The 26,220-nt window shown below is 34.8% G+C and overlaps 1 protein-coding gene across 1 annotated transcript in view; it reads left to right on the plus strand.

Moving 5' to 3' along the window:
* Window positions 1-26,220, plus strand: part of ADGRV1 (adhesion G protein-coupled receptor V1) — a 260,139-nt gene that overhangs the window by 17,839 nt on the left and 216,080 nt on the right. Inside the window, exons 11-27 of the mRNA XM_058824411.1 lie at window positions 686-862; window positions 1,832-2,055; window positions 7,418-7,450; window positions 8,511-8,637; window positions 8,728-8,913; window positions 9,588-9,768; window positions 10,315-10,478; window positions 11,134-11,257; window positions 11,620-11,886; window positions 13,259-13,385; window positions 15,541-15,758; window positions 16,816-17,559; window positions 19,335-19,708; window positions 21,680-21,856; window positions 23,398-23,578; window positions 24,210-24,412; window positions 24,972-25,101. Of these exons, the coding sequence (XP_058680394.1) occupies window positions 686-862; window positions 1,832-2,055; window positions 7,418-7,450; window positions 8,511-8,637; window positions 8,728-8,913; window positions 9,588-9,768; window positions 10,315-10,478; window positions 11,134-11,257; window positions 11,620-11,886; window positions 13,259-13,385; window positions 15,541-15,758; window positions 16,816-17,559; window positions 19,335-19,708; window positions 21,680-21,856; window positions 23,398-23,578; window positions 24,210-24,412; window positions 24,972-25,101 (3,637 nt within the window). The remainder of the gene's footprint in view (window positions 1-685; window positions 863-1,831; window positions 2,056-7,417; window positions 7,451-8,510; window positions 8,638-8,727; window positions 8,914-9,587; window positions 9,769-10,314; window positions 10,479-11,133; window positions 11,258-11,619; window positions 11,887-13,258; window positions 13,386-15,540; window positions 15,759-16,815; window positions 17,560-19,334; window positions 19,709-21,679; window positions 21,857-23,397; window positions 23,579-24,209; window positions 24,413-24,971; window positions 25,102-26,220) is intronic.

Genomic DNA, 26,220 nt, shown 5'->3' on the forward strand with positions numbered 1-26,220 from the left:
AATATTAAAACAATTAACACAAGGAAAGTCATGTCAATGGTTCTGATGGGCTAAATGAATGGTATTTTCCATTCAAAGATAGAATAAACATTTTTCTATTTCTTCTTAGTATAAATAAACCATCAAAAATATAGTAATATAAGAGGAGATTACAGTTTTAAAATCTTGTGCTGATTTTCAATTATGAATGAAATTCTACATATTAGTTATTGTAAATAGAAAAGTCTTTACATTTTTTTTAACTGAGGAAAGAAGATTGAATCACTCTTTGGCTTCATGAGAGTGTCTAAATTATTATGTTTCCAGTGACTTCAACAGATTTTTATCAATGCATGACAAAAAAACTAATAAGCATTGAAGTACAAGCAACAATCTGGCAGATCAATTCATATATCTAGTAAGGAAATGCCCAGTTCAGAAAGTTAATTGTCCTTCTATGTACATTTAGTTGTGTACATGATTTGTCTGAGAGGTATACCATTCTGCTGTGGAAGCTCAACACCATTCACTTAATTTCTTACACAGCTACTTACACATTTTTGTAGTAGAAATGGCGCTGGTAGGAAAAATTTATCTTGGAGGTGTTTGCTCCTTGCATACGACACTTATTCCAAGATGTCAGAATAGTTTTCACTTGGTACTCAGGCTTTCTTATTTCTCAAGTTTTTCTTACTTTTTCTCACAGTTGGAAAAAGTTGAGCTGCTGAATAGAATTCCTCTTGTCCCACCCGTGAGTCCTAGATTAGATGAGATTCGAAATATTTCTTTGAGGATTACTCCAGATATTGCAAATGGAGAAATAGGCTTTATTAGCAATCTTCCAATTATTCTTTCTGAACCAGAAGAATCACCCGCTACAGTGGTAAGTAATATTTTTATATTATCCCTTACTATGGAAAACTTATTTGGAGAAAGCAAAGTTTGCTATATCCACTATAGCATTTGTAAATTAACGTGAGAAAAATCCATCCTCCAAGTTTGATCTTATCTCAAATATTCTCCTCCTTTATCAAATCAAAAAGGTAGAAATTGCTAGCAAGATTAATGTGTTTGTCATCTGAAAAGTGTGGTGAACTTTCCTTTCTCTGTAAGAATCTAGAATTGGTTAAGTCTTCATGCTCAGATGGAGCAAAAGATGCTGCAGTTTAATTTCTTTGATCAGCTGCAAAAACACTCTGTAGAGTAGGACTGATTTTGCTCCCAAATTTGGTGAAAGTGTCTGTGTTTTTTATAATTCACTTACATGTGAATATATAGTTTGGCTTGCTGTGTCTGTTTTCTAATAAATAATGCTTTTTTGTATTTCACAATACCCAAAGCATTTTCAAAAGCATCGTCATCCATCTAAATGCTGTAACCCCAGCCAGAGAAACCCTCTATAAAATATTTTTTCTTACATTTCCCCCTTTTCCCCCCTAGTTGTCTTAACTGAGATCGTCCTTCAAATCCTGATTCAGAGAACTGCTTTTCATCCTCAGAATAAAACTGCTGATATAAAACCTAGGTTGTCTTTATGAGGTGGGCATTGGTTAAATCCATCATAGAAGGGTTTTTGTGTTCATGAATGCTAAGTGATTTGTCATTTTAATGGTCTGCCACCTCCACTAAGAATATATAAACATATATGTCCAATTATATAACGGATAAATTATTAAATATATAAGATTCAGTATATATCTTCATAGATGTACCATCTTTGATTTCAGATCTTATACATAGGTATAAGTCGGAGGTGAATATTTTGAGGCTCATATTCAAACAGGAGTTTGCAAGGGGTTAATTGTTTTTGCATCTAGTTTTGCAAGTAACAGCAGACTCACGTTCTTTACAGGTTTCCATTCCATTGCATCGAGATGGGACTGATGGTCAAGCAACTGTGTTTTGGAGTTTGAGACCATTCGGTCCTAATCACAAGGCAGTAACACAGGATGATATAGGTCCTTTTAATGGCTCTGTTGTTTTCTTATCTGGACAAAGTGATACTGCAATCAACATTACTATTAAAGCTGATGATATTCCTGAAATGAATGAAACTGTGTTATTAACTTTGGACAGGTATTGTACTCCAGTCTTTATTCATATGTACCACTTGCTATACTCAATCTATATATAAAAAAAATGGCACAGTATTAATTATGAGGTGTTGCCTCCATTGTGTTGATAAATGCCTGGAGCAATATTGGGCCCTTGATTTAGACTGCGTATGAAATCTTTGACTCATGATCAATGTAAGAAATTGTGCTTATTATTTAATGACTTAGTTTTGTTTGTATTTTGATTAAAAATAATGTGTGCTACTTAAAAAGTTGATTTAGCTTTGATCTTTAGTTCTAGCTCTTGATTATAACACATACTTTCAGGAAAATAATGTTTGGTGAGATAAGGAGGAAAGTTATAATGAATAGTAATGAAAGCAGCACATAACTGTGTTTTTCTCAGAAGAGGTTTATAGTCAGGATGTTGTTGCAGAATTAGATACTTACATCACAAATGCTGGCTCCAAAATAGGCCAGTGTGACTACTACCACATGCCTCAGCTACAAAGGGAGCAATGATGTTTCTGAAACATTGTGTTGTGGTCTCCTTACTATGTGACATCAGGTTTGCAGGATAATTAAGGCTGTAAGAGGCCTCAGAAGTTACTATCTGCATATGAACACTACTCAGAATGCTTGAATTATTTCATATCCAGGAGCCTTTTGTTTTATTAGCAGGAGAATCTTGGCTATTGCTTCAGTCCTGCTTCCAAAAATTCAGATGTATCTATAGTTTAGAAATACTATCACTTCTGCTAATACCTCCTAATAATCTAAGGTATATTTTTCCCATTAATTTTTCTGGAAACGTGCTAAGAGAGGGCCATCAGCTGCAATGTCTGCATTGAACATCTGCTACATATACAGTCCTTACTTTATGTAGAAGTATCCTTGTTGTAGATAGGAAGGGCAGACTAGCTGATGGGAACTTTTAATATTATATGTTCATATAGAGTATGTACTAGCAAACCAGAAAGCAACTCCTTAGGCTGCTGCTGATCCTGTTATTTTGAGCATTGTTCTATCACACAGGAAAGATGCTTTTTCAGTACAGGGTTGCTCTGCTTCTGTAGAAGCTAGCTGGTGGATGCATCTGGCGCACAATGAATTATTTCATTCTGATCTTGGATACTCACTGTGTTGAAAAGATGGTCCTGTTGAAAACAAACCAAAAACCAAAAAAACCCAAAATCATAAACCAAAAACCAAAACCAAAAACAGAAACAAAAAACCCCGCCAAAAAAAAAAAAAAACAAAACCAAACAAACGGAGACTATTGCAAGCAGTTCTCTGTTTTGTTTTTTTTTCCTGTGGATGAAATTGATTTGCCTGAAAGTTCTTTAGAATCTGTGGCACAAACAAAGAAGCTAAGATTAGAAATAATGACTGAAGTTATGAAGGAGTTGTGTAAAGTGACAAAAATGCTGAAGTGGAAGGATGGGAGACAAATTAGTATGTAGAGGAAGTGGGCTGCATAAAAGATTAACTTTTTAGTATTGGATAGCTCTGCAGTATGTGTAACTATAGCTTTTTACCACTTACTCTGACTAGTAATCCCATGCCTTGAAAATTATGTCTAAAAGGGGATTGAGTTGGCAGCTGAACAAACGCAACCACTGTTCTGCTTTTGCTATGTGTAGTGGGAGTAGCAATTTCTATTGATCATGAAGTGGCTGGTAAAAATTTTGCCAGCAGTAAGCAGCTTTCCCACACTTGGCAAGGTCAGAGAGTGAAGTAAGGATTAGGTAGTTTGGCCAGGAAAAAGTAAATACATAGGAGATAAAATCAGAACTTTTCTCTACACCTGGACAGTATCCCTCAAGGCTACAAGTGAAATTTGGCAACTTTTAACTTGAGTAAAAGACAAGAATGCAATACCTGCAAAGATCATCCTTTCAACACTGGAGATGACTCTTCAAAGCAGGGGTGAATGATACTGGCAGGGTGATGCATGTAAGCTTTTGGTATTGCCTCCTACATAGTTTGTGTTTTCTAGATGAACAGAAGATTTCAGTTTCCAAGACAGGCAGCCAGCTCCTCACAGCAGTAGTGAATTACCATGAAAACAAAGACACACTCTGCTGTGGATGTGCTTGCACTGCTTGATAGACTGTAGCATAAGTCAGTAGAAAAGTAGAGCATGTACAGACTTTAATGAAACTATAGACGTAGAAATACATCCATAAGCATTCTATTTATTGCAATTAGTAATAGCATGGGCAAAATAATATGATAATTAGTTCTAACAAGGATGTATTATTTACAACTCAGTGATGTTGTTATGGTAGTTTTATGTTTTAAATGAGCTTTGATTGTACCCATAATAACAAAAGAAACCTTCCAAGCCATTAAAAATAGTATTTTACTTCCTTGCTCTGTGGCCACCATCTGTAGGCACTGGATATTAAAAATAATTATGAATGCTGTTCACAAAATGGAGGCCAATGTATATCATGAAGAGTATGCTTACCCAGAAGATGGATGAGCTGTAAAGAAGCAAGATAATCCTGTGCCTGCTGAAGAGTCTTCATATTTTCTTTCTTTAGGACCAGCTTCAGTCTGGATGCCTGCCCATATCTTAGGCCTGAATTGAAATAGGCCTGAATTGAAACTAAAAATATCGCTACAGACCTAAATCTGATAGTTTTCTTAACTTCTGCGAAAGAAGCTTGGCTGTTGGCAGTTGCCATGCCCCCAGTGCAGATACACAGCTATAAATTTGGCAATTGGCACAGCTGAAGGGCCAGGACCGTCATGGGACATGGATTGTGTTTGTTCTCTTAAATGAGTGGAGCTGAGAGTAAAACCTCTGAACTTTAGTCCTGGGAAAAACAATACACAAATTAATTTATTTTTATTTTGGGAAGATTAAAATCCAGTAACAGCTGAGTGTTTAAATAGTTTATGCTCAGAATCTTTTGATCATGACTTCCATAAATTAAGATACCAGAACAGATCCATGTATGTGACATATGTTCAATGAAGCAAAACTGTTGTAATGTGGAAAATTTTATAGTTCTAGTGATTTCTGTGATGTGATACAGGCTGAGGTACTTAACACCTTCTTTGCCTCAGTCTTCAACCTCAGAAATACAAATTATTCTCAGGGCAACCAGTCCCCTGAGCTGGTAGAAAAGGTAGAAAAGGTAGAAGAGGTAGAAAGGTAGAAGGAGAAGAATAGACCTTCTGAAATCCAGAAGGAAGTAGTTAATGATTAGCAGAGCTATTTAGGTGATCATAAGTCTATGGGACTGGAGAGGATCCATCCTAGGGTAATGAGGGAGCTATTGTAAGACCTCTCTAAGCTGCTCCCTGTCATTTATCATCAGTCATGGCTAACTGAGGAGGTCACAGACAATTGGAGGTTGGCCTATATGGTGCTTGTTCACAAAGAGGGCTGGAAGGAGGATCTGGGGAACTACAGGCCAGCCTGCCTGACCTTGGTGCCTGGCAAGGTTATGGAACTGATCATCTTGAGTGGGGTCATACGACATGTACAGGATGGCTGGGGCAGCAGACCAAGCAAGCATGGTCTTAGGAGGAGCAGGTCCTGCCTGATCAATCTGATCTCCTTTTATGATCAGCTAACATGCCTGAGGGATTGGGGCAAAGCTGTGGATGTTGTCTATCTGGACTTTAACAAAGTTATTGTGTGCCACAGCATTTGCCTTGAAGAGCTGGCAACATATGACTAGGACAGGTCCTTGCTTCTGTGGGTTAAGAACTGGTTAGATGGCCGAGCCCAGAGAGTGGTGGTGAATGGTGCTGCATCTGGTTGGCAGCCAGATGCAGCACCAAATCTAATATAACTAATCAGCTGAATCTGATGAGTTGCTTCCTAACTTCCAAGTTCTTGAAATTCTGGTCTGATTTACACTGTGACTGTTAGAAGGTAGTAAGTATTGCTAGTCTTCTAAGTACTTTCAAAGTATACCTGGAGATGCTTAAAGTACCTCCTCATGGTACCTCGGGACTGTTTATTTTCAGCTGTCCCTTGGATTCTGTTAGAGCTGCCATCGTGCACTACAACATGATACTACATTCTAGCACTAGTACTCAGTTTTTTGTCTGAGCTGTGTTTGGATTCATGCAATCTGACTTCATGAAGGTGAAATGAAGTCTGGCATTGCCCTTTCACTTTTTGATTATTGTGTCTTAACCACTTAAGCTTGTACATCACGTACCAAAAACCCACTTGATATTATAATAGTTCATTTGTATTCTCTGCTGTGAAATATATTACCAACAGCTTAGTGATATAATTAAGAGCATTAAGAGCAATATAATGAAAATTTAGCATAAATTTTAGCTCTGGAATTTTCACCTTGAACTTTTTAAATAGTATTAATGCCTGATGATTTTGGAAAACTTGCATACATTTTCTGAAGGGAAGAAGAATGTCTTCATATATAGTATTTAAAATGTAGCCTCATTTGAAATAATCAAGAAATTTCTATTAAATCAGATCTCCTATTTGAAAGAATAGAGCTGAAAATGTATTTGCTTTATTACTTCAAACTTTTGAGTGAACTCTTTTGTCTACTGAATTCTGAAGCTGAATTATTTAAACTTCACTTTATACATTCTTTGTTTATTTGTTGATAGTAAATCCAGGTTTAATATTAACTGTATATTTATTTTATGTTAAGAAAATAATCTATGAGTACTTTCGTAGAATGGCATACTTGTTATTGCAGAATAATTTCCTTTCATCTGAATTGATGAGATAGTTTTGTCATATGTGCTTATTTTCTTATTTCTATTTTCTCCTTGTTTTTAGGGGGGGGTGGTGGTTTTCTTCTTTTTTTGTTGGTATTTTACTCTGATACTCTGATTAATCTAAAAATTGTCAAAAATAAAGTCTGATGTGATTTTCTGCTAGAATAATCTTTTATATGTATGTGTTGTAACTCCCAATGTACTTATCTGTTTTTATCATTGCTATGTCAGACTGATGAAGTAACACAAAATGGAGGCATGTTGATTGTATTTTTTTTTTTTTTGCGTGAAGTTATAAATGTGGGCTGCTGGTGCAGTTGTGAGAAGACACGGGGGTTGGTAGCGAAAGAACTCCTGGAGGAGGGCTGGGTAGGGCATACCATGAATGGGCCTTGACATCCTGAATTGATTATGGGGTCATTTCTCACCAGTGAGGATTGCCCACTTGCTAGCATTTGTCAACAGAAAATGCCAAGGAAGGAGGTTCCCATAAAAGGAACATGATGTGTTTGGAAAGGGAAAAGAAAACTTTGTGGTACTCTTGTTTTTATTATTGTCTAAGACTGGTACTATTGAAATTCCAGGAACTAGCACTTTCATTCATTCCCCACCCCTTTTCTTTCCCTCTATTCTTCTTTCCTTCTTTCTTTCTCTGTTAACAGGGTAGAGACAGAAAGGTTTGTTGTGTACTTCGGGTAAGTGCAGTGAACTGTGGTTTGTCTTCAATGAATCAATGCTTTGTTTTATACGTGATTAGTTTGAACAGAATCTGTCAATAACTTCTTTTCCTCTCAGGAATCATGTCTTCTGCATCTCTTCAGACGATGCTTGGTTGTCCTTTGGTTTTTAATTCGATGGCATGGGTTTCTGGCATGAAACTTTATTTAGGATTTGTGAATGATGAAAGTTACTAATGCATGACTCAGTGTTTGATACCTGTGCTTGATTGCAATATGAATTCATTGTCTTAAACTGCCAGAAATACAATTTGTCCCACCTAAATGCCTGAGTGGACTAGAACTATAAAGTTTTCTGTTGAGCAGTTATCTTTTTTTTGGAATGAAATAGGTTTAGTTTATGTTAACACAAGTTTTTGTGTCTGCTGGCATATTTTTATATGCAAAAAATATTACTTATTACCATTTAAAATAGACACTTGCAGTTTGTTCATTGAAATTTTCCTCCAGAAAACATGGAAGATGAATCTGAATTCATAAACCAATATTTAATAAGCTATATCAAAATCATCAGTCTGAAGGTGCATTCTTTATGCATCTTTCAGCAGTAGTTTTTCTTGCATTTTTAATGGAATGTACTTAAAACAATGTAATTGAAAGTATATATCTGATGAAATGAATGCAAGAAATTCAAGCTCTCTCTGTTTAAGTGTTTTTGGATCACTCCTTATGTTTTGATCCAAATAAAAAGTAATACTAAATGTGATTTTAAATTTTTATTATATGATTCTATTTCTTTTTCTTTGTATTGTGTGCATGTGTGACTAAAAAGCCCAAGAACTATACGCTGTAAAAAATAATCTGAAAGAAAAGGTATCTCAGGAACAAAGGCTGGGGTTTCTGCAAGGGAATGGAATACTCTGATGTGTCTTTCCTAATTTATTATATTCTTTTTAGGTAATTGTTTTCATAATTTATTAATAAAAATAATCAGGAATCTGATGTCCTTCACATAGATATGTATTTACTTACTAAAAGAACCAACACTCAAAAAACCTTGACTTTTTTCCTTTCCCAGGGTCAGCGTGGAAAATCAAATACTGAAATATGGGTTTACTACTTGTGAGATCACTATTTTGGAAAATGATGATCCTGGAGGAGTGTTTGAATTTTCTCCCTCTTCCAGAGGTCCCTACAGTATCAAGGTAGCTATCTGAATAACTTTTCTTTATTGTTATGGAAAAGTAAATCTTAGCAGAATGCGAGTAAAATGCTGGATTTTCTTTTTTTTACAGGAGGGGGATTCTGTTGAACTGCAGATTGTCCGCAGCAGAGGGAGCCTTGTCACGCAGTTTCTGCGATACACTGTAGAACCAAGGGACAATAATGAGTTTTATGGAAGCACAGGAATTCTGGAGTTTAAGCCTGGCGAAAGAGAGATCATAATTACTCTTTTGTCAAGGATGGATGGGATTCCAGAGGTAGAAATGAAAATTTTCCTTTCTCTAAATTGTGTTCACAGTATAGCAGTTTGTCACTTATTAAAATACAAGAAAATATATTGTAGCAGAATGAGTATGTAATCCTTTTCTATGGAATGTATCCCAGTCTCCAAACCAGGGTGCCTGGATTACTAGAAGGTACCTTTGGCTTTAATAGGCCTCAGTGGATTTATTTTTTTTTGGTAAATTGAAACTGAACTTCTCATCCATCTGAGCTTTTGGCACCCGTGGCATTCTGTGCTATAGAATACCACTATTTAATTGAGGCCTGTACAATCCATTGCTTTCTTTTTGTTCTGTTTTTGGTAAATACCTGCTAACTGAACTCAGTGCTTCCCAGTCTACACTAATATTTGCTGTATAGATGCAAAGATGCAATGCTTATTTTAGTGTTCCGTGGTGCATCTACTGTGTTTGTTCAAGAAATATTTGAAGTATAAAGTCACATTCTATTAATAATGCAAGCTGACAAGTTTTTTTTTTAAATTACCTTAATGTCAGTGTTTTTAAAATCTTTACTTCCGCTGTTACAGATGACAAAGATGTACAAAACCATTGTGCATGTAGAAACTGTGTGTAATTTTCTTTTGTTGAAATTGTCCTTTTTTCTGCTGAACAAATCTTTTTATTCTGACTGAGTTTCCCTCTTCCAGCTGGATGAGGCATATGCTGTTGTGCTCAGTGGCTACAGTGAAATGTCAGGCAAGCTGGGGAATGCCACAAGAGTAAATATAACCATTTTGAAGAATGATGATCCACATGGTGTCATTCAGTTTCAACCTGATGAACTATCAGTAACAATAAAGGAAAGTAAAGGAGAAATCATCTATGCTGGTAATTCTTTTTATTAGAGTAACTGCTTTCTCTGCTGTCTGCTCCTGCAAGGCTACTTTTCCCTACTTCACCTTGTAGGACAATGCCTGACTCAGGAGTTTCCGGGGGGTACAGTATGATGAGCAGTGGAGATTACTGTGGAGGAGGATGGTCCTTGAAGCTATGAGGGATCGATCCAGTTAAAATATAGCTTGAGAATATACCAGACAGGAGGGACAGAGAATTTATTTACTTGCAAGGAGCAGCCTGGTTTTAGTAGTACTGCTTGGTGAGCATGAGGTGCTGTGTGAGAGAAGAATGAGCTAAATTTTCATACATGTGATTTCAATTTATCTATCTCTATTGTACCAATAGAGTTGATACAAGTCTTTACTGCTGTAATGGTCTATTATTATGTGGGTTTTTGTGTAGGGCACTTGCGTATTAGTTTTGCAAGTGGACTTACTGTTTCCTTTCCTTTTTCTTTATTTCAACTTTGCTGACCTTTTTCATTTTGAGTTGTTTTTCTGGAGATGCACACTGACTGTACATGTTTACATTTTACAGCCTCTTACAGACTTATAAGAAACCAAGGAAACTATGGCAATGTTAGCGTGTCCTGGATTGTTGACCCAGCATGTACCAATGACGTCTATCCAGAACAAGGGACTATATTCTTTCATAATCTGGAGTTTTCAAAAAATATCACAATTTACTCTCTACCAGATGAGGTAATAATATTTAACAAACATACTTAGTAATATGTTTTTGTGTAAATATATGGAGCAAAGAGGAAGTGCTGAAACATTGAAATTTAAGAAGAATCTGTTTTTTAAGAAAGTGTTGATTTTTTTTGAGAAAAATCAAAATGCTTGGATAAAAGTGAATTTACTTAAGTAAATAATAAGAGAATTTGAGACATTGTGCATATCTGTAAACCAAAAAGAATCTTTCAGTAGTCATGTGCTTAAATTATAATACTAAGTAAACCACTTGTTTTGATAGCAAGAATCCTAATCTCATATTTTAATGCTGATATATTTGAAATTAAATAAGAAAAAATGAGAATAATTAGGAATAAAGGAATAAATAAATAAACATAGCTGTAAAAATAAGTTATATCAGCATCAGGAAACTGCAGGATAACTTTTGGATTATCTGTACAATAGTAAAGATGAGGGGTTTTATTTGCAAAGATTTTTGACTGATGATTATTTTTGTGTGAGTGTATGAACTGTCGTTTTTCTTCCTTCGTAACACACTTGTGAATCAAGAAGTAAACAGCAACATGCAGGAACCCTGTTTGTTAACCTCCTCAGCTGTTCATTTTAATTTCTTCATTGTGTCATGTGCAACAAATTAATTTCTTAACACTTTGTCATTCAGGTACCTGAAGAGATGGAGCTATTCATAATCAGATTATTCAATGCCACTGGTGGAGCAAGACTGGGCAATATAACCAGTGCATTTTTACAAATTATGAAGAATGATGATCCCATTTATTTTGCAGGTTAGATATTACTGTTTTAAAATTTTGAATTCATATTCTACCCCATACAGATCTTATCCCAAGACCAGGTTATTGAAAAATCTTAATCCTAGTGGAGCTAGTGTTATAAGACTTACTTTTTTTGGTTTTGTTGTATTGCTTTTTTTTTTTTTACTTAAGAATTTTTCTCATTTTATGTCATTATTCTTTTTGATGGCTCTTGGATTCGTTAGGTAGCTAAGGACAACAATATTCTCTTCTACCTACGAGTGTTCTCCTTTAACTACATGCGCCTTCTCTTTGCTCTTAAGGGGGATTAGGTGAATAAGCTGCATGCAAGAAGCTTAGGCTTGAACTTGAATTTGTTGCTTGTGTCTTTTCAGAACCTCTGACAGTGAGCATTACAGAAGGGAGTGTTGCAAACTTTACAGTCCTAAGGAATGGATCTACTAATACTGTTGTCACTGTTCAGTATATTACTGTTAATGGAGATGCAACAGCTGAAGAGGGAGACTTTGTTCCCAGTGAAAAGGATAGTTTAATTCTGTTTGATGTTGGAGAAAGAGAGCAGACCTTATCTGTGTATATTAATGATGATGACACCCCTGAAACTGATGAAGTATTTTATATCTTCCTTTTGAATTCAACAGGTAAAAGCAATGATTTAATATATATTTAGTAACTGTCCTTTTCTTTTTTCTTTATTTTTTAGCAGCTGGTTCTTATAATAAAGCAATGTATAAATGCCAGGCATTATATGAATAAGGTCTGCGTCAACATTTCTATAAAATTTCTGTACAGTGTGTTTGGATTTTGATCTTCAATCGTTTAATCTGAAACAAAAATTAAACTATAAAGCTGAAACTGTCCTGCAAAGATAACTTGAGTTGAAATCTCTTTCCAAATGCTCCAAATTAGATGGGGTTTTGACTCATCAGTAAGAAAATATAAGTTAAATAAATAGGTAATTTTTCTCAATTATCTGAGTATAAGGTGGTTCCTGTTTCCCGTGTTTCCTGATATATTTCAGTCTGATACCCAGCTCTCTTAGAGAACACCAGTTTTGTGGAAATTACTGGAAAAAGCCATACTTCTTCCTTCTTAAATTTTCTTTTTAGTGCTCTCTTTCTACTTGACTAACTTTGTTCAGGATCTGTTGGTATCTTATTTTACCATTCTATTGAAAACATGTGATGACTTTCCTCCTTTCACATATTCCTGCCAGAATGGGCAAAATACAGAATATTTCTAGATGAATTCCTGAAAGGGAAAAAAGAGAAATTATTATTTTTCTTTTTATCATCTGTTGTATATAGTGACCTTGATTGTTTCATCCCTTTTGAAAATTTTATTGGACTCTGAGAAAATACAAATAGAGGTATATGAAGTTAAAGTGGGTTGTTCACTTTGGAATAAAAACAAGTCTAGTGCTTTTGAAAAGGGTAAAAACTAGGATGGAGATGAAAACATAGTGTACCTTTGTGGACATAAAGTGTTGAAATGTCCCTACTTTGCTAATGAACACAAAGAAATACTACTAATTTCCTTACTTCACCAGTATCTTATATTTTTTTCCTTTCAGATAGGCTGTGATATGAGTATGACTAATCTCTTAGCGATTGTTGTTTTCTTGTATTAAGTTAAAGTGCAATATTTCTGCTGAAGGTCTAAAGGAGAGCTAGGATCTCTGAATACCTGTCTTTTTCTTCTGACCTGACCAATTGACCAAACATGAAGTACTGCCTCTCATACAATCCTTTCTTCTCAGGATTGCATTATCTCTTGTCATGTCACTTTTTTTTTTTCAAATCTACATTCTTGATCCTTGCCTCAGATAATATTTACATTTTTTTACTCTGATTTGTCTGTTAGTGAATAGTTTAAATATTAGTTTGCACTGTTTTATCACTGCTTGCTTCTTTCTTTGCATGAAAGCTGTTGGTGTGAGAAGAAAATACATTCAATTTTAGTTACCTCCATTTCTGATTCCAGTTTTGATAAAATTAATCACCCTCTTTTTAGGGGATACTGTTATCTTTAACGGTGGAGTGGCTACAGTTATTATCGAAGCAAATGATGATCCTAATGGAATTTTCTCCTTAGAACCTCTAGAGAAGCCAGTGGAAGAAGGAAAAAGTAATTTTTTTTTGTAAGTAACTTTTAAATAATATTGTTGCCCCTTTTTGGAATACATGTATGTATATCTTGATGTGTGTGTTATTTTATGGATAGTAATTTGATCTAGTCTTATTTTTTGCATTGCTAAAATTTATTAGAAAAATAGCTTCACCAAATTTTGGATTAAATTATTTGCAGACATATTGAGGATCAACAAAGCATCAAACATCAACTCTTATATTATCAAGTAGACTGTGGAAATTAAAATGAGTACAGAATTCCCAGTTAAAATATAAACAAGGATGATTGCAGCACAGGGGGCTTTTTATATCACAAATAAGATTACAGCAAAGGGGGTTTTGTTATACTTTCACGAGAGTGTAGATTCAGAACCATCTAAATGAATGAGCCAAATATAATCTGGACCAATAGAGAAGTAAAAAGATCTTTTCAAAATACAGCTAAATACAGCTATGTGGTTGTTAATTTCTTTTTGCATCCCCCTTTGAAATATTGCAAAAAACCTGTTTTACTGTATTCTTTCTGTTATTTATTTTTCTTCTATCTGTAAATTGCAGATAGGAGCTGTTCTCAAAGTCCAGATGTGCCTTTTTCTAGGCTCAATATATTTCTCCCTAGTCTGGCCTGTAGCTCCTAGGATGTATTCAGGAACGGGAAGGATTAAGAAATTAAGTTTCATGTTATCTGATCTTTTTATGTTCCTTAAGTGAGAATGTGGTTATAAATTGACAAAAATACTGATTTTCAATGAGAAAATTTTTGACAGGGTATAAAGAAACATAGGTTCACAATAAATCTGATAGGGTGCGCAGTTTAAGAACAGGCTTTTCCACAATTGTTTAATTATCTTTTATATATTTTTATTTGATTTGATTGTGTGTTTTAAGGCCTTGAAGTAGATGCCTATGACTGTGAGTTAAATTTTTATGCATGTGTTGCAGATCTAAAAAATTAAATCTTTGTTAAAAGACAATATTAAATATATATTCTGTGGTTGGTTTTGTTATGCTGCCCCTTAGAGATTTTTTGGTCCTTAATAATTTTTATTTTTAAATTGATGGTGTGAAGGGGGATGATTTGAACTAAGCACTTTTGCATACAGGTGCTTTATGGAAGCACATAATTCCAAGGTTACCAACATCTTACCTTGCTTAGTCCTTATTGATAAAATATATTTACTAGGAGACTGTCTCTTCCATACCCCCAAAAGGATTTGACTTTTGTTTAGTACGTAAGAAAAGGGTCAGACTATTTTATAAACCAGTGAGTGAGAACAGCTGTGCCAACACTGAGCTTTTTAGAGAGCAACTGGAGTTACTGCAACAGTGCTGCAGTGCTACACTGCAGGAATGGAACGCCCTGCTTAATAACAACTAAAGGAAACTTTGGAAGCAGTAAGAACTTACTGTCTTTCTGTTCCTAGACTACTTTATTGAGTTGGTTTTTCAGACTTGTACAATAATGCTTTGATTTTTTTACTTTTTGCCACACAAGCAGAAATGCTTTTTTTCATATGCAAAGATATTTTGTTAATAAAGGAACTTCTTTATGTTCAGTTCAGTTCTTCAGTTTTTACTTATAATACCTTTGGGAAATTATTGAAATTATGTTACCAGATAGCTATGCAAACAAATAAAATCTTTTTTTATATTTATTCAATTCTTAATATGGAATAATCAAGTTTGTGAAGGACCTACTATATAACTGAAATTAAATAACAATAGAAAAAAGGTTAAGGCACCTTAATGGTTAAAGGAAAAAAATACTTGTAGTTAAATGCCTTCTCTTTCTTCTCTAAGAGTGGCCAGTTAACACAATTTTTAATGTCAATTTGCTGAATTATACATTAATTTTTTTTTATTAAAAAATAGAAGTGCAAGACAAACTGATGTTCATCTAAACAGTGCTATTTTGCATGTACCATCATTGATTGCTCTCTTTCTAAGACATCTGTGGTATACCTTGATGAAGATTTATATTGTGAAATTGCAGGCCCTCTAAGAGGATTGTTTTATTGTTCATGGTTCTGTTTGTTATTTTTGCTTATTTAGGACAATGCATACTGTATTCCACAGTAAGGATGATTAGTCTGTGTTTTCCATTGTTAATGGATAATGCTGATGCGTACCTGCCCGGACATTGACTCTTTCTGTGTCTCTGAATAGGATTTTGAGACATAGAGGACACTTTGGGAATGTCTCAGTAACCTGGCAGCTGTTTCATAATGACTCTGCACTGAAGCCAGGAGAAGAGTTCTGTGAAACATATGGGACTGTGCACTTCATGGATGGTGAAGGATCAAAGCAGATAGTGCTCCATGCTGTTTCAGATAAAATTCCTGAATTCAATGAATTTTACATTTTAAAATTGGTGAATATTTCAGGTACTGTCTTCCATATATCCATTCCCTTCCTATCAGGTATAAAATAATTATATTTAATCAATTAAAAAGAAAACAATCCTACAAAGAGCTTTGCCTTGATGCCTATGTCATCCTATACTTTTCTTATGGCATTTTAGGTTTTGTTTTTCATTTTTTCTTTAATTTAAATATATGAACGCAGTTTTGGAATCAGACCTTTAAAAAAGATGCCTTTTAGTGATTTCAGAGGTGTAGAGCTTTGTGTAGAGCTGACAAAATGAAGATATAAAAGGTTATGCGTATCTACTATAATGGAGATTGGCTGGTTTGTTTGCTTTTTTCTAGAAATTTCTCTAAAATACAAATAGTTACCACTTCATATCACTTAAATTACAACTGCTACAGGCCTGCTACTGAGTAGAGTTCTAAATCTGCTGGACTCCTTCCACCTCAGTACTATTTATGGTCTTCTGTGCCGAGATACAACTGAAAATATGTTGACATTTCTGTAAGTGAAATCCGTATGCATGTACAGAAGATTTCCTACTTAGTGGTGCATGGAGGCTCTACAGTCATACCACGATCTTCTTACTGTGGAGAAGTAGGTGGCTAATGGCAGGACTTAGGAGAAGTTTTAACACACAACTAGTTACTGATTTTGCAGGGTAATCTCTGTTTATTTGGAGGCAATGGAACCAAATGTTGTCATTTCATATTTGTGTAAATCTTGGAATGCAATGAGAAATGAATTTGACCTCATGTGTTTCAAATGAAACAAAAGCAACCTGTCTCATTACTAATTCAGGAAATCTGAGCTAATCTTGTTTCAACTGAAAGACAGTTATATTCTGCAATTGAAAAATTACATGGCTTGTTTTGTATGAAAATGTTCTTTATAGTGTTTTAAAACTAATACAGTTAATTTATGTTAATCCCAAATTTGGAGAAAATTTTAAGAGTTCAGAGACACTTTAAAGAAGATTTAGGCCTATTTAAAAGGTATTTTACTTAAACATTTTAAAATACTTAGTAACTTTTTTCAGACCAGTAACTTTTACTCTTAATTTCCATTATATAGGTGGGTCTCCTGGTCCTGGCGGGCAGTTGTCCAACACAAACCTTGCTGTAACTGTGATGATCCCTTTCAATGATGACCCTTTTGGAGTCTTCGTTATAGATCCAGAGAGTCAGGACAGAGAGATAGCAGAAGATGTTCTTTCTGAAGATGATCTTTCCTATATTACAGACTTCATCATTTGGAGACATCAAGGCACTTTTGGCACTGTCCGTTTAGGTTGGGAAATACTGTCCAGTACGTTTCAAGCTGGATTACCATCAATGGTGGACTTCTTGTTGCTGGGATCATTTCCAAGTACAGTGCAATCTCAGCCGCACATGAGACGCCATCACAGTGGAACAGATGCTTTGTATTTCAGTGGAAAAAAGGATGCATTTGGAATTATTGGTCTGGAATACCCATATGATGGAAATACTGCAGTAACTAATTTTACATTTTCAGCATGGTTAATTCCTAATGTCAATACTGATGGTTATATAGTTGAAAAGGATGATGGTCATGGGACTTTATATTATGGTGTGAAAATCCAAACAAATGATTCTTATGTCTCTGTAGTGCTTCATTATACAGCATTAGGATCCTATATGACATACATAGCCAAAGCAACAGTCCTGAAATATCTTGATGAAAGTACTTGGATTCACATTCTGATTACTCTGGATGAAAGTATAATTGAATTTTACATGGATGGAATTCCAGTTCCAGGAGGAGTTAAGAGCCTTAAAGGAGAAGCAATTGCTGATGGTGAGGCAATAGGTTGTATTATTTTTATTCATATGTGAAGTTCTGCGAAATATGGAAGAGTCTAGCTCCTTGAAAGATGTATGCAAGATTCGGAAATTATTATGTCTGATTATTTAAAAGCAATTAATAGAAAATTCTAGGGATTTTAAAAACCATATAAATGGAAGTGAGAGCTGGGAGATTTTCAAAAACCATCAGAACTGTAAGGGAGCTTGAATGTCAATAATTTAAAAATAATAGTTAGTAATTTTGTTTCCACATGTAGGCTTATAGATATATAACTATAGATATATATATATACAATTAAGATTTTGATTAAATTTACAGTACTGTGGCTAAGAAAGATTTTTTTCTCTTGATTTCTGAAACAAAATACAATAATGTTTTTGATTCTAGTTGTGTATGATATTACAGCTAAACCACGACCTTTAAGCAATGGGACTTTCAGGGTTTAGATTTACTTAATCGTGTATTTACATGCTATACGAAAATTTTGCCCATCTGTTCAATGATGTTCGAAATTACATTAGCATATGTACTTCAGTTCCTCTAACTTGATATTCCCAGATGTGACTTAGTCATACATAACCATTACGGACTTTTGCACTCAACGAGCATAGCAGTGAGCATCATAATAATTCCTTTACAATGTCAGGTATTGTATGGTAGGGATACGTTTATGTTTACTCTTTCTTTTGCATTTCCTCACTCTTCCATGTGCTTCTTTTTCATAGTAGTAATCTCCTTCTTTTCCTTTCTTTCTCTCCCCATTATTTCACAGGTTTTCTTTCATGGGGATAGGCAGACTATGATTATCAAATTCTTGAGTACAGGCTCCTCTGTAGGAGGAAAATTTGATAACATGCAGTGATGTTAAATGCGTATACATCTACATGAATGTATGTGCACAAACATAAAGCTCTGTCTGGGTATACTAGAAGTCTATGCTAAGGTTTTTAATCTCTCACCATTTAATGTTGGATACAGTGGGTGCTGTAGCCTGGCTTTTCTCACCATCCTCTGCCTTGTGTCTTGGGACCATTAGCAGTTGTGGTTGCTTGTTTCTAGAAGTGACACTCAGTGGCATATTTCCTTCCAAAATCAAAAACCATCTGAAGATATATGTGTTCTATGTTTTAGAGTGATAGGAGTATGAGCTATCAGCTTAGTTTATTTGTGAAAAAGAGAACTGTCGTCCTTTGATTTGCTGAATAGAATAATTTTCTGGAGAGAAAGAAATGTTAAAGCAGTTGTAAAAAGTGCTTGGAACTGGGTCTACATTTCTTAAGCCTCTCTTTCAGTGCATAAGGGTATAAGCATGTTCTGTGTAGCTAATACTCTGATCATCAGAATGGATTCTCTGTCCTAGCAGAGGACACATTAAATATACAAAGATAAAATGGGCAAAGCAATTGTTTGGACAAACAAAATTGAGATGGGCTGCAGCTGGCTGTGAATTTTTTTAATGGAAAGAAGTTTCCATTAAAGTTTCTAAGATAAGTTTCTAAGATTCATTAATATAAAGTATGATGATCATGTGCAGATAGAACTAGTAGGATGAAAAACACGAACCATCTAGGAAGGAATTGTTTGACCTGAAATGATCTACCTGTAACACTGAGATGGGGCTTCAGGAGCCTCCCAGTCTACATTTCAAGATTAATGTGATTATTAACCTAGGGACAATAAACAATTTACCATAGATTATTAAATAATTACATATATTAGTTATTTTGAACCCAATAACATGAGAAAAATTCTAATTTTCTTCTCAGGTCCAGGAATAGTGAGAATTGGAGCAGGAATCAATGGCAACAGCAGGTATACAGGTTTAATGCAGGATGTAAGGCTTTATGAGAGAAAACTGACACAAGCAGAGATCTATGAACTCCATGCAACTCCTGCAAAGAGTGATGTACACCCTGTATCTGGGTATTTGGAGTATCGGCAAGGAGAAACCAATAAATCATTCATTGTGTCTGCAAAGGATGACAAGGAAGAAGAAGGAGAGGAGTTATTCATCCTAAAGCTCATTTCTGTGTGTGGTGGAGCTCGAATTTCAGAAGAAAACACAACAGCAAGGTTAAGAATACAGAAAAGTGATAATGCTAATGGTTTATTTGGCTTCACTGGACCATGTATTCCTGAGGTAAGATGCTCATAAGGAAAGCTACAGGAGAAATTTTAGACACGATCAAACTAATGGCAAAGCTAACTAACCTTTGAAGGGCCTTGATTCTACATTTTCAGTTTCTGTACTCAAGCAAAGTTTTCTAGAATTTGGAAGTGTGTAAGTTCTGTTCATACAGCTTCAGTCATTCTACAATTTCCAATATTACTTTTTTTAAATCCCATCCAAATTATTTTTATTAAGAAAATTTATCTTATTACACAAACTGAAGACTAAGGCTTAAAATTTCCTAGAACAGTTTTTTTCCTCTACTTCTGTAATTTCTGAGACTCTAACCTGATGTCATCTTGGAGGGAGTTAATTTTCTTCTTAGTATCTGGCACAGTTTTGTGTTTTGGATTCAGGATGAGAATAATGTTGATATCGCAAGGATGTTGCTAAGTACAGCTTCTCCTGAGTCGAAGACTTCTGTGTCATGCTCAGCTAGTGAGGAGCTTCACAAAAAGATGGGAGAGAGCATGTCCAGGACAGCTGACCTGAATTGGCCAAAAGAACATTCCATATTACAGAATGTCAAGTCCAGCGTATAAACTGGGGGAATTACCTGGAATGCAGTTGGTCATTGTTTGGAAATGGGCTGGGTTTTGGTCAGCATGTGGTGAGCGATTCTGCTGTGCAGGAATTGTTTCTCCTGAGTTCTCTTCCAGTCTCTTCCTCCCTTAAATTAAATCATCATCATTTTCTTCATCATATTTGATATGAATTCACTTAATACTGGCTGGAAGTTACTATTTTTAAACATTAAATATGGAGGTGATCATCATATATGCAGTATATGAACCTGAATCTTTTTTTGAGGGTATTGAAATAATTGTAATTAACTTTGTAGTTTTTTAATCATTATGAGGGAGAAGGACATGATACCCATTTCTATTATTAGATTATTTTGGGAAAAAAGTTCATAATGATTTCAAATTTGGGAGCTCTTATGACCTCTTAAGTGCATCCTTTCTATCTGAAGTCCTTATGATGTGTTTGAAGGCAACTGTCTTGCCTGACTGGTGATAGTATTTAGTTCGGTTCAGTTTGTTTTCCAGGTGCCTACCATCTGCTACCATAATGGATTCCTTCAGTTTCCAATGCCACTGATAATTCTGTGATGTCACAGATCAGCAATCAACCGTAACGCAAAATTAAAAATTTATGTGGCATGGTAATTGTTTCGCCTTTATCTTATAGCATTGTTTATCAGTAGTTTGATTTCCTTATGTCTGTATCTGTCCATTAAGCAGCTGAAGGCATATTCAGTATTTGCACTGTGCTATACAGCAGCTCTGAAATTTAACTAATGCTTAAGATACTTTAGTCATTCTGATAACTTTCAACTAAAATGATTTTCTATTTTAGTTTGATGATCATAAATTTTTATACACTTCGCCAGTATCAATACCTGATTTGTTCCAAATATGTGAAATTGTTGCTGCTAAGGGCATGTTCTTTATGAAGACAGAATTGCAAAGAGTACTGTAGCACAAAAAGTTCAGTTTTTTCCTGAATTATAATAGTATAGTTGAATTTAAATGTATCTATTTTTTTCCATAGTGGTTTTAGACAGGGAAAGGAGGAATCCAAATCTTTCTTCAAATTAAAATTAAAATAGCTGACATTAATATAAAACAGTATAGTCTTTTGCTTTTGATATACACATTTCAAACATTGATTCTGTTTTTGTGTCCAAAAGAAACAACAGAGTACAGTTACTGGCTGACCTCAGGGAGATGCTAGAAGCTATTGCAATTTCCATTAAGATTGTTCTGACTGCCATCAACATCAGTTTCAGCTTCCTGTCACTCCACAAGTGCTGCAAGTAACATGACAGAATAAAGAATTCTGAACATTTGAATAGCATTAGAGAATTCAAACTTTTACATTTGTTGCTTTGATTTACTTTGATCATAACAAATATGTCAATTTCTTGCTTTCTTCCAGGCTGCTGATGAGGGTTCCACTATATCCTGTGTCGTGGAGCGAACAAGGGGCGCCCTAGACTATGTGTATATAAATTACATTATCTCACAAGTTGATTCCAGAGGCATTAATTACTCCGTTAGCGATTTTTCTAACAGCAGTGGCACTATCACATTCCTTCCTTGGCAGAGATCAGAGGTAAACCCTACCTTCCTATTAAATATTCATCCTGTCCTTTGCAAACCTGCTGGAAAGCACCTTCTGAGGATGCTTGACTGCTTTTCATACTAAAGAGTCTTTTCTTCACATGGCTTTTATTACATTTTGCAGCATTTTTTTCATCTTTGACATCTAACAAGTGATAGGATAGATGCCTATCTATCTGTGTGCATTTCACTTCAGGCATTACTGTGCATGCATGAATGCTTAAATGCAAATAATTGCACATAAGATATATTTACATATATGTATATCTTATATATTTGTATACCTATATATATATATTTCAAGTATAGGTAGTCTTGGGCTTGAATAGTGGAGCCAGTGACTTCTGAAATTGGAATATAATGAGATTTTGCATCTGAGTTGTGGAGATCAGTTTTATCTTCACAACAAATAAATAGACAGCAGTCAAATTCACTGCTGTAATCAAATGTCTTGCAACTGTTAGCCACATTCTGTCTCTTTTGATTAATCAATTTCTGTGAATTTGATCCCAACCCATAGCATTGGAATTTTACATTTATTTGAAAAAGAGATGTGGGACTGCAATACTGTAGGAAGTTCATAAATATTTTTTATTGGTGTTTGTTAAATAGAAAGGGTGGGTTGATAGTAGAAAATACTGTCTTTAATTTTCCTTCTGTCATTCTGTTGAAGTCAGTAGGGACTGAGTGAAACCTACTGACATAATTTGAAAAGATCCCAATGACTCACTTAGAGCTGTGGATTTGGTCCCACTTAAACAATGTAGCTGATTACAGCTTGGCAAAAACTTGTGATTTTGGAAAATATTATGCTTCTGGCAGTTTATTAGCTTTAATTCTCTACTGAAATGTATTACTGCATTACATACAGTCATTTAAAGTTAAATTTGCCGAGCTTTTCCAGTCTGGCATCGTGGATGAGGCTTGACTTCATAAAGTAGTAGAAAAGACCTGGTGAGCACTCTTACTCCATTGCTATGTGGTCCAATGTATGGTCTACATATAGAGAACCTAATGGTCACGGCCCTAAGAAACACACTGGGAGCAGTTGCTCATCAGGTGAAAAATCTTAAAGAGAATTTCCATTGATATTTTTAAACTACTCATTCCCATGGCTCTACAACAGCTTCCTAAATTTTTTCTCGTATATATTTGTTAAATCACAATATATAGGAAGTTGGAATCATCTGAGATTAATATTATAGTTTATGCAGAGCAGATTATGTTACATGGTAGGATGATCTGTAACCTCAAGTGTCAGGTGGCATTAAAAGCTCACTTCACTTGCTCTCTAAATTAGATTAATTGCTGTAAAGTCTCTGACAGCTTGGTAAAGACGTTTTTGGAACTGGCATTCTAAACTTATCATAAGGTTAAATAATTTGGAGGGCAATAATGTCCTCTACATTTCTTTCTGAACTCACAGCAGATACAGCTGATTGACTAAAAACTTAATTGTTTAAAAGGGTCATAAAATTCCTAAGGGATGTATGTTGCATACTTTGATTTCTCCATTATTTGGTCCTTCTCTAGGTCTTAAATTTGCATGTTATTGATGATGACATTCCGGAGCTAAATGAATATTTCCGTGTGACATTGGTCTCTGCAGTGTCTGGAGATGGAAAACGAGGTTCAACTCCTACCAGTGGAGCAAGTATAGATCCAGAAAAGGAAACTACTGATATCAGCATTAAAGCCAGTGACCACCCATATGGTAACAATGTTGAAGATGATACAGTCTTATTGCAGATTTATATATACTTCTAGCTCAAGAGGTAAAAAATTTGCCTAGCCTAGATAGATGAGGAAGCAATGAAACGTATTACACTTTATCTAACTTGAGATTAATCCATAATTTTTATACAAGAATGAAAGTCAAATTAATTACTCTTGAGAATACTACAAAAAAGGAATTAAAGCTGCCCCAACCAAACATGGGATCATCCCCATTTGCAAGAAAACCACATTGCATGTTGTTAATTTTATGGTCGTTTTTGTGAAATGAGAATTTGTTAAATGAGAATTTGTAACAGAGGGAGACATTTAAGCATGCCTATTATTATACCAATAAGTACCCAATATTATGACATTTGAGTTCTTTTGGGAAGTGTTGAATTCATTCTTGGGAAATAGTTTTTTTAAGACTAACATGAATATCAGTGAGAGCAAGAATAGTACATAGTACATTCCTGGAAATAGCATGATTGAATCCTAAAGGCATCTTAATATGTTTAAAATTTCATAAACATTAAATATAGATATTATAAATATTTTTGTTTAATTTTTATTATTATAATTCGAATTTTATATGAGAAGCCATGTAAATGATAATTTTTGTCTTTCAGGTCTACTGCAGTTCTCAGTGGGGCCACCTCCTCAGCCCAGTGATGACATGATTGTGCCAGCCTCTACTGTGCCCCATATCACTGTTAAAGAAGAAGTTGGACACGTCAGATTATTGGTAGTTCGTGCACAAGGGCTTCTTGGAACAGTTCTTATGGAATACAGGACAGTGCCACTTACAGCTTTCAGTCCCAAAGATTATCAGGTAAGGCCATTGCCAAGATGTGTCATTATTTTAGAATTGAATTAAAGCTATTTGTCCTGAAAATAGCCATCAGTTTGAATATTTTAGCTCTGCTGTGATTCTTTTCACAGAAATAGTTAAATAGTTTATTATGGTGTTGTGATAGATGCATAATACTATACAAATATAAAGCTCCTGGGTTTGATTTTGATATCCTTAAGAAAATTGTCAGTGCAGGAAGAATGGATATTTCCTATTGTTTCTGATTATGACCATACAAGTGCATATGCAGGTGAAGATAATATTAGTACTTACTAGGACTTGTACATATTCAACAACACAGCTTATAAGTACATTTTCTTCTCTGACTGCAGTTTGTGCAGAAAAATGTAGATAAATTAAGATGCTTATAATTCAGTGAATTTAGATTGCTATTATAACAAAGGCTCAGCAGATTTTTATAAAGTGAAGAAAAGTAGATGTTTTGATAAAAAGAAAAAGAACTGAGGTTTTATTTCTTTTTTCATTTGGATGAGAACACTAAACTTGAACAAAACTGTGAAGATCTGTCATGTTTCAGGCTGTTTGGGGCTCAATGGAATTTCAGCCTGGAGAAAGATACAAGTACATTACTGTTAACATCACCGACAATTCTATTCCTGAACTAGAAAAAACTTTTAAAGTAGAGCTGTTGAACCCAGAGGGAGGAGGTAAGGCACATAAATCAACCCACTGGTTGTGTTTTTGTGATCTTTATTTATCCCTTAAAATCTAACCTTGTGAACTATTTCCATGTTATTTCTAAACATACACCCTCCAGAAAGCGGTGATTCTTTTTCCAAAAAAACTCTCCTTCATGTGTTTTGTTGATCACTGCTGCAAACAATCAGATCTCAAAAGTATATTACTGCCATACATTCAAAGGCAATTGCTGCTTTTTAAATTACATAATTCCATAGTTGAGAGAAGGAAATAAAGCAATGTAAAAAAAAAATTCTTTTTTCAGTATTTAAGGTTTAACAGCCGAAGGTGTGTTTTTTATCTACCACTTAAATGAAACTGGAAAAATTGCAATAAACTGGATTATAGCTTATTCAAATGGATTATAGGCTTAGAAAATTGTGTGTTTTGAGATGCCTGCAGAGTTTAGCTGAGTTGGAGAACTAGCTAGAAGCTAGTGTAAATCTTGCTGTGAGATGTTAGTCTTAGAACTGTTGGCAAGCATGAGTGCTCCTACCACGTAAAATCAGTTTTGCCTTACAGAATTTTTTGATTTACAGAATTTATTTCCATTGCAGAAAGTTTTTAAGGGAGATTCCTCCTGGTTGGAGGAAAAGAAGTAATTCAAAATATTGAGAACCATAAAGTGCCTTTTTAACTGATATTTTTCTAAGCAATTCAGAATTGCAAGTGTGATGCCTTCTGGAAAGTTAGATCATATTAACATGAATGTCTGTGCTGCAATGCGGCATGATGGTGTTATGCTAGGATTCTTTTGATAAAAGTTGGAGCTTTCATGCCTGTGGAATTTTTGGTCAAGTAGTTGTTTCAGTTAAGCAAATTTTTCTCTTTCACTTTTTTTGGTTAGAAAACTTACAGCTAACTTTGGTAATTTGCTAGATGCAGATACTTCCTCAGCACAATCTTTTGGAGCTTTCCAACACCACTGCAAGCACAAAACTTAGAATAAAGGCTCCATCAGTTAAGCTGCCAATTTTTTTCAACTTTCTGGCACAAGTTTTTGATTTGTGAGAAAATATTAGAGTAAGAGCATTTCATAGGGTCTAGCGACTTCTTCCCTCTCCTCCCTGCCCCATTTCTAATTTCTC

Source organism: Ammospiza caudacuta, chromosome Z, assembly GCF_027887145.1.
Source record: "Ammospiza caudacuta isolate bAmmCau1 chromosome Z, bAmmCau1.pri, whole genome shotgun sequence".
Lineage (NCBI taxonomy): Eukaryota > Metazoa > Chordata > Aves > Passeriformes > Passerellidae > Ammospiza > Ammospiza caudacuta.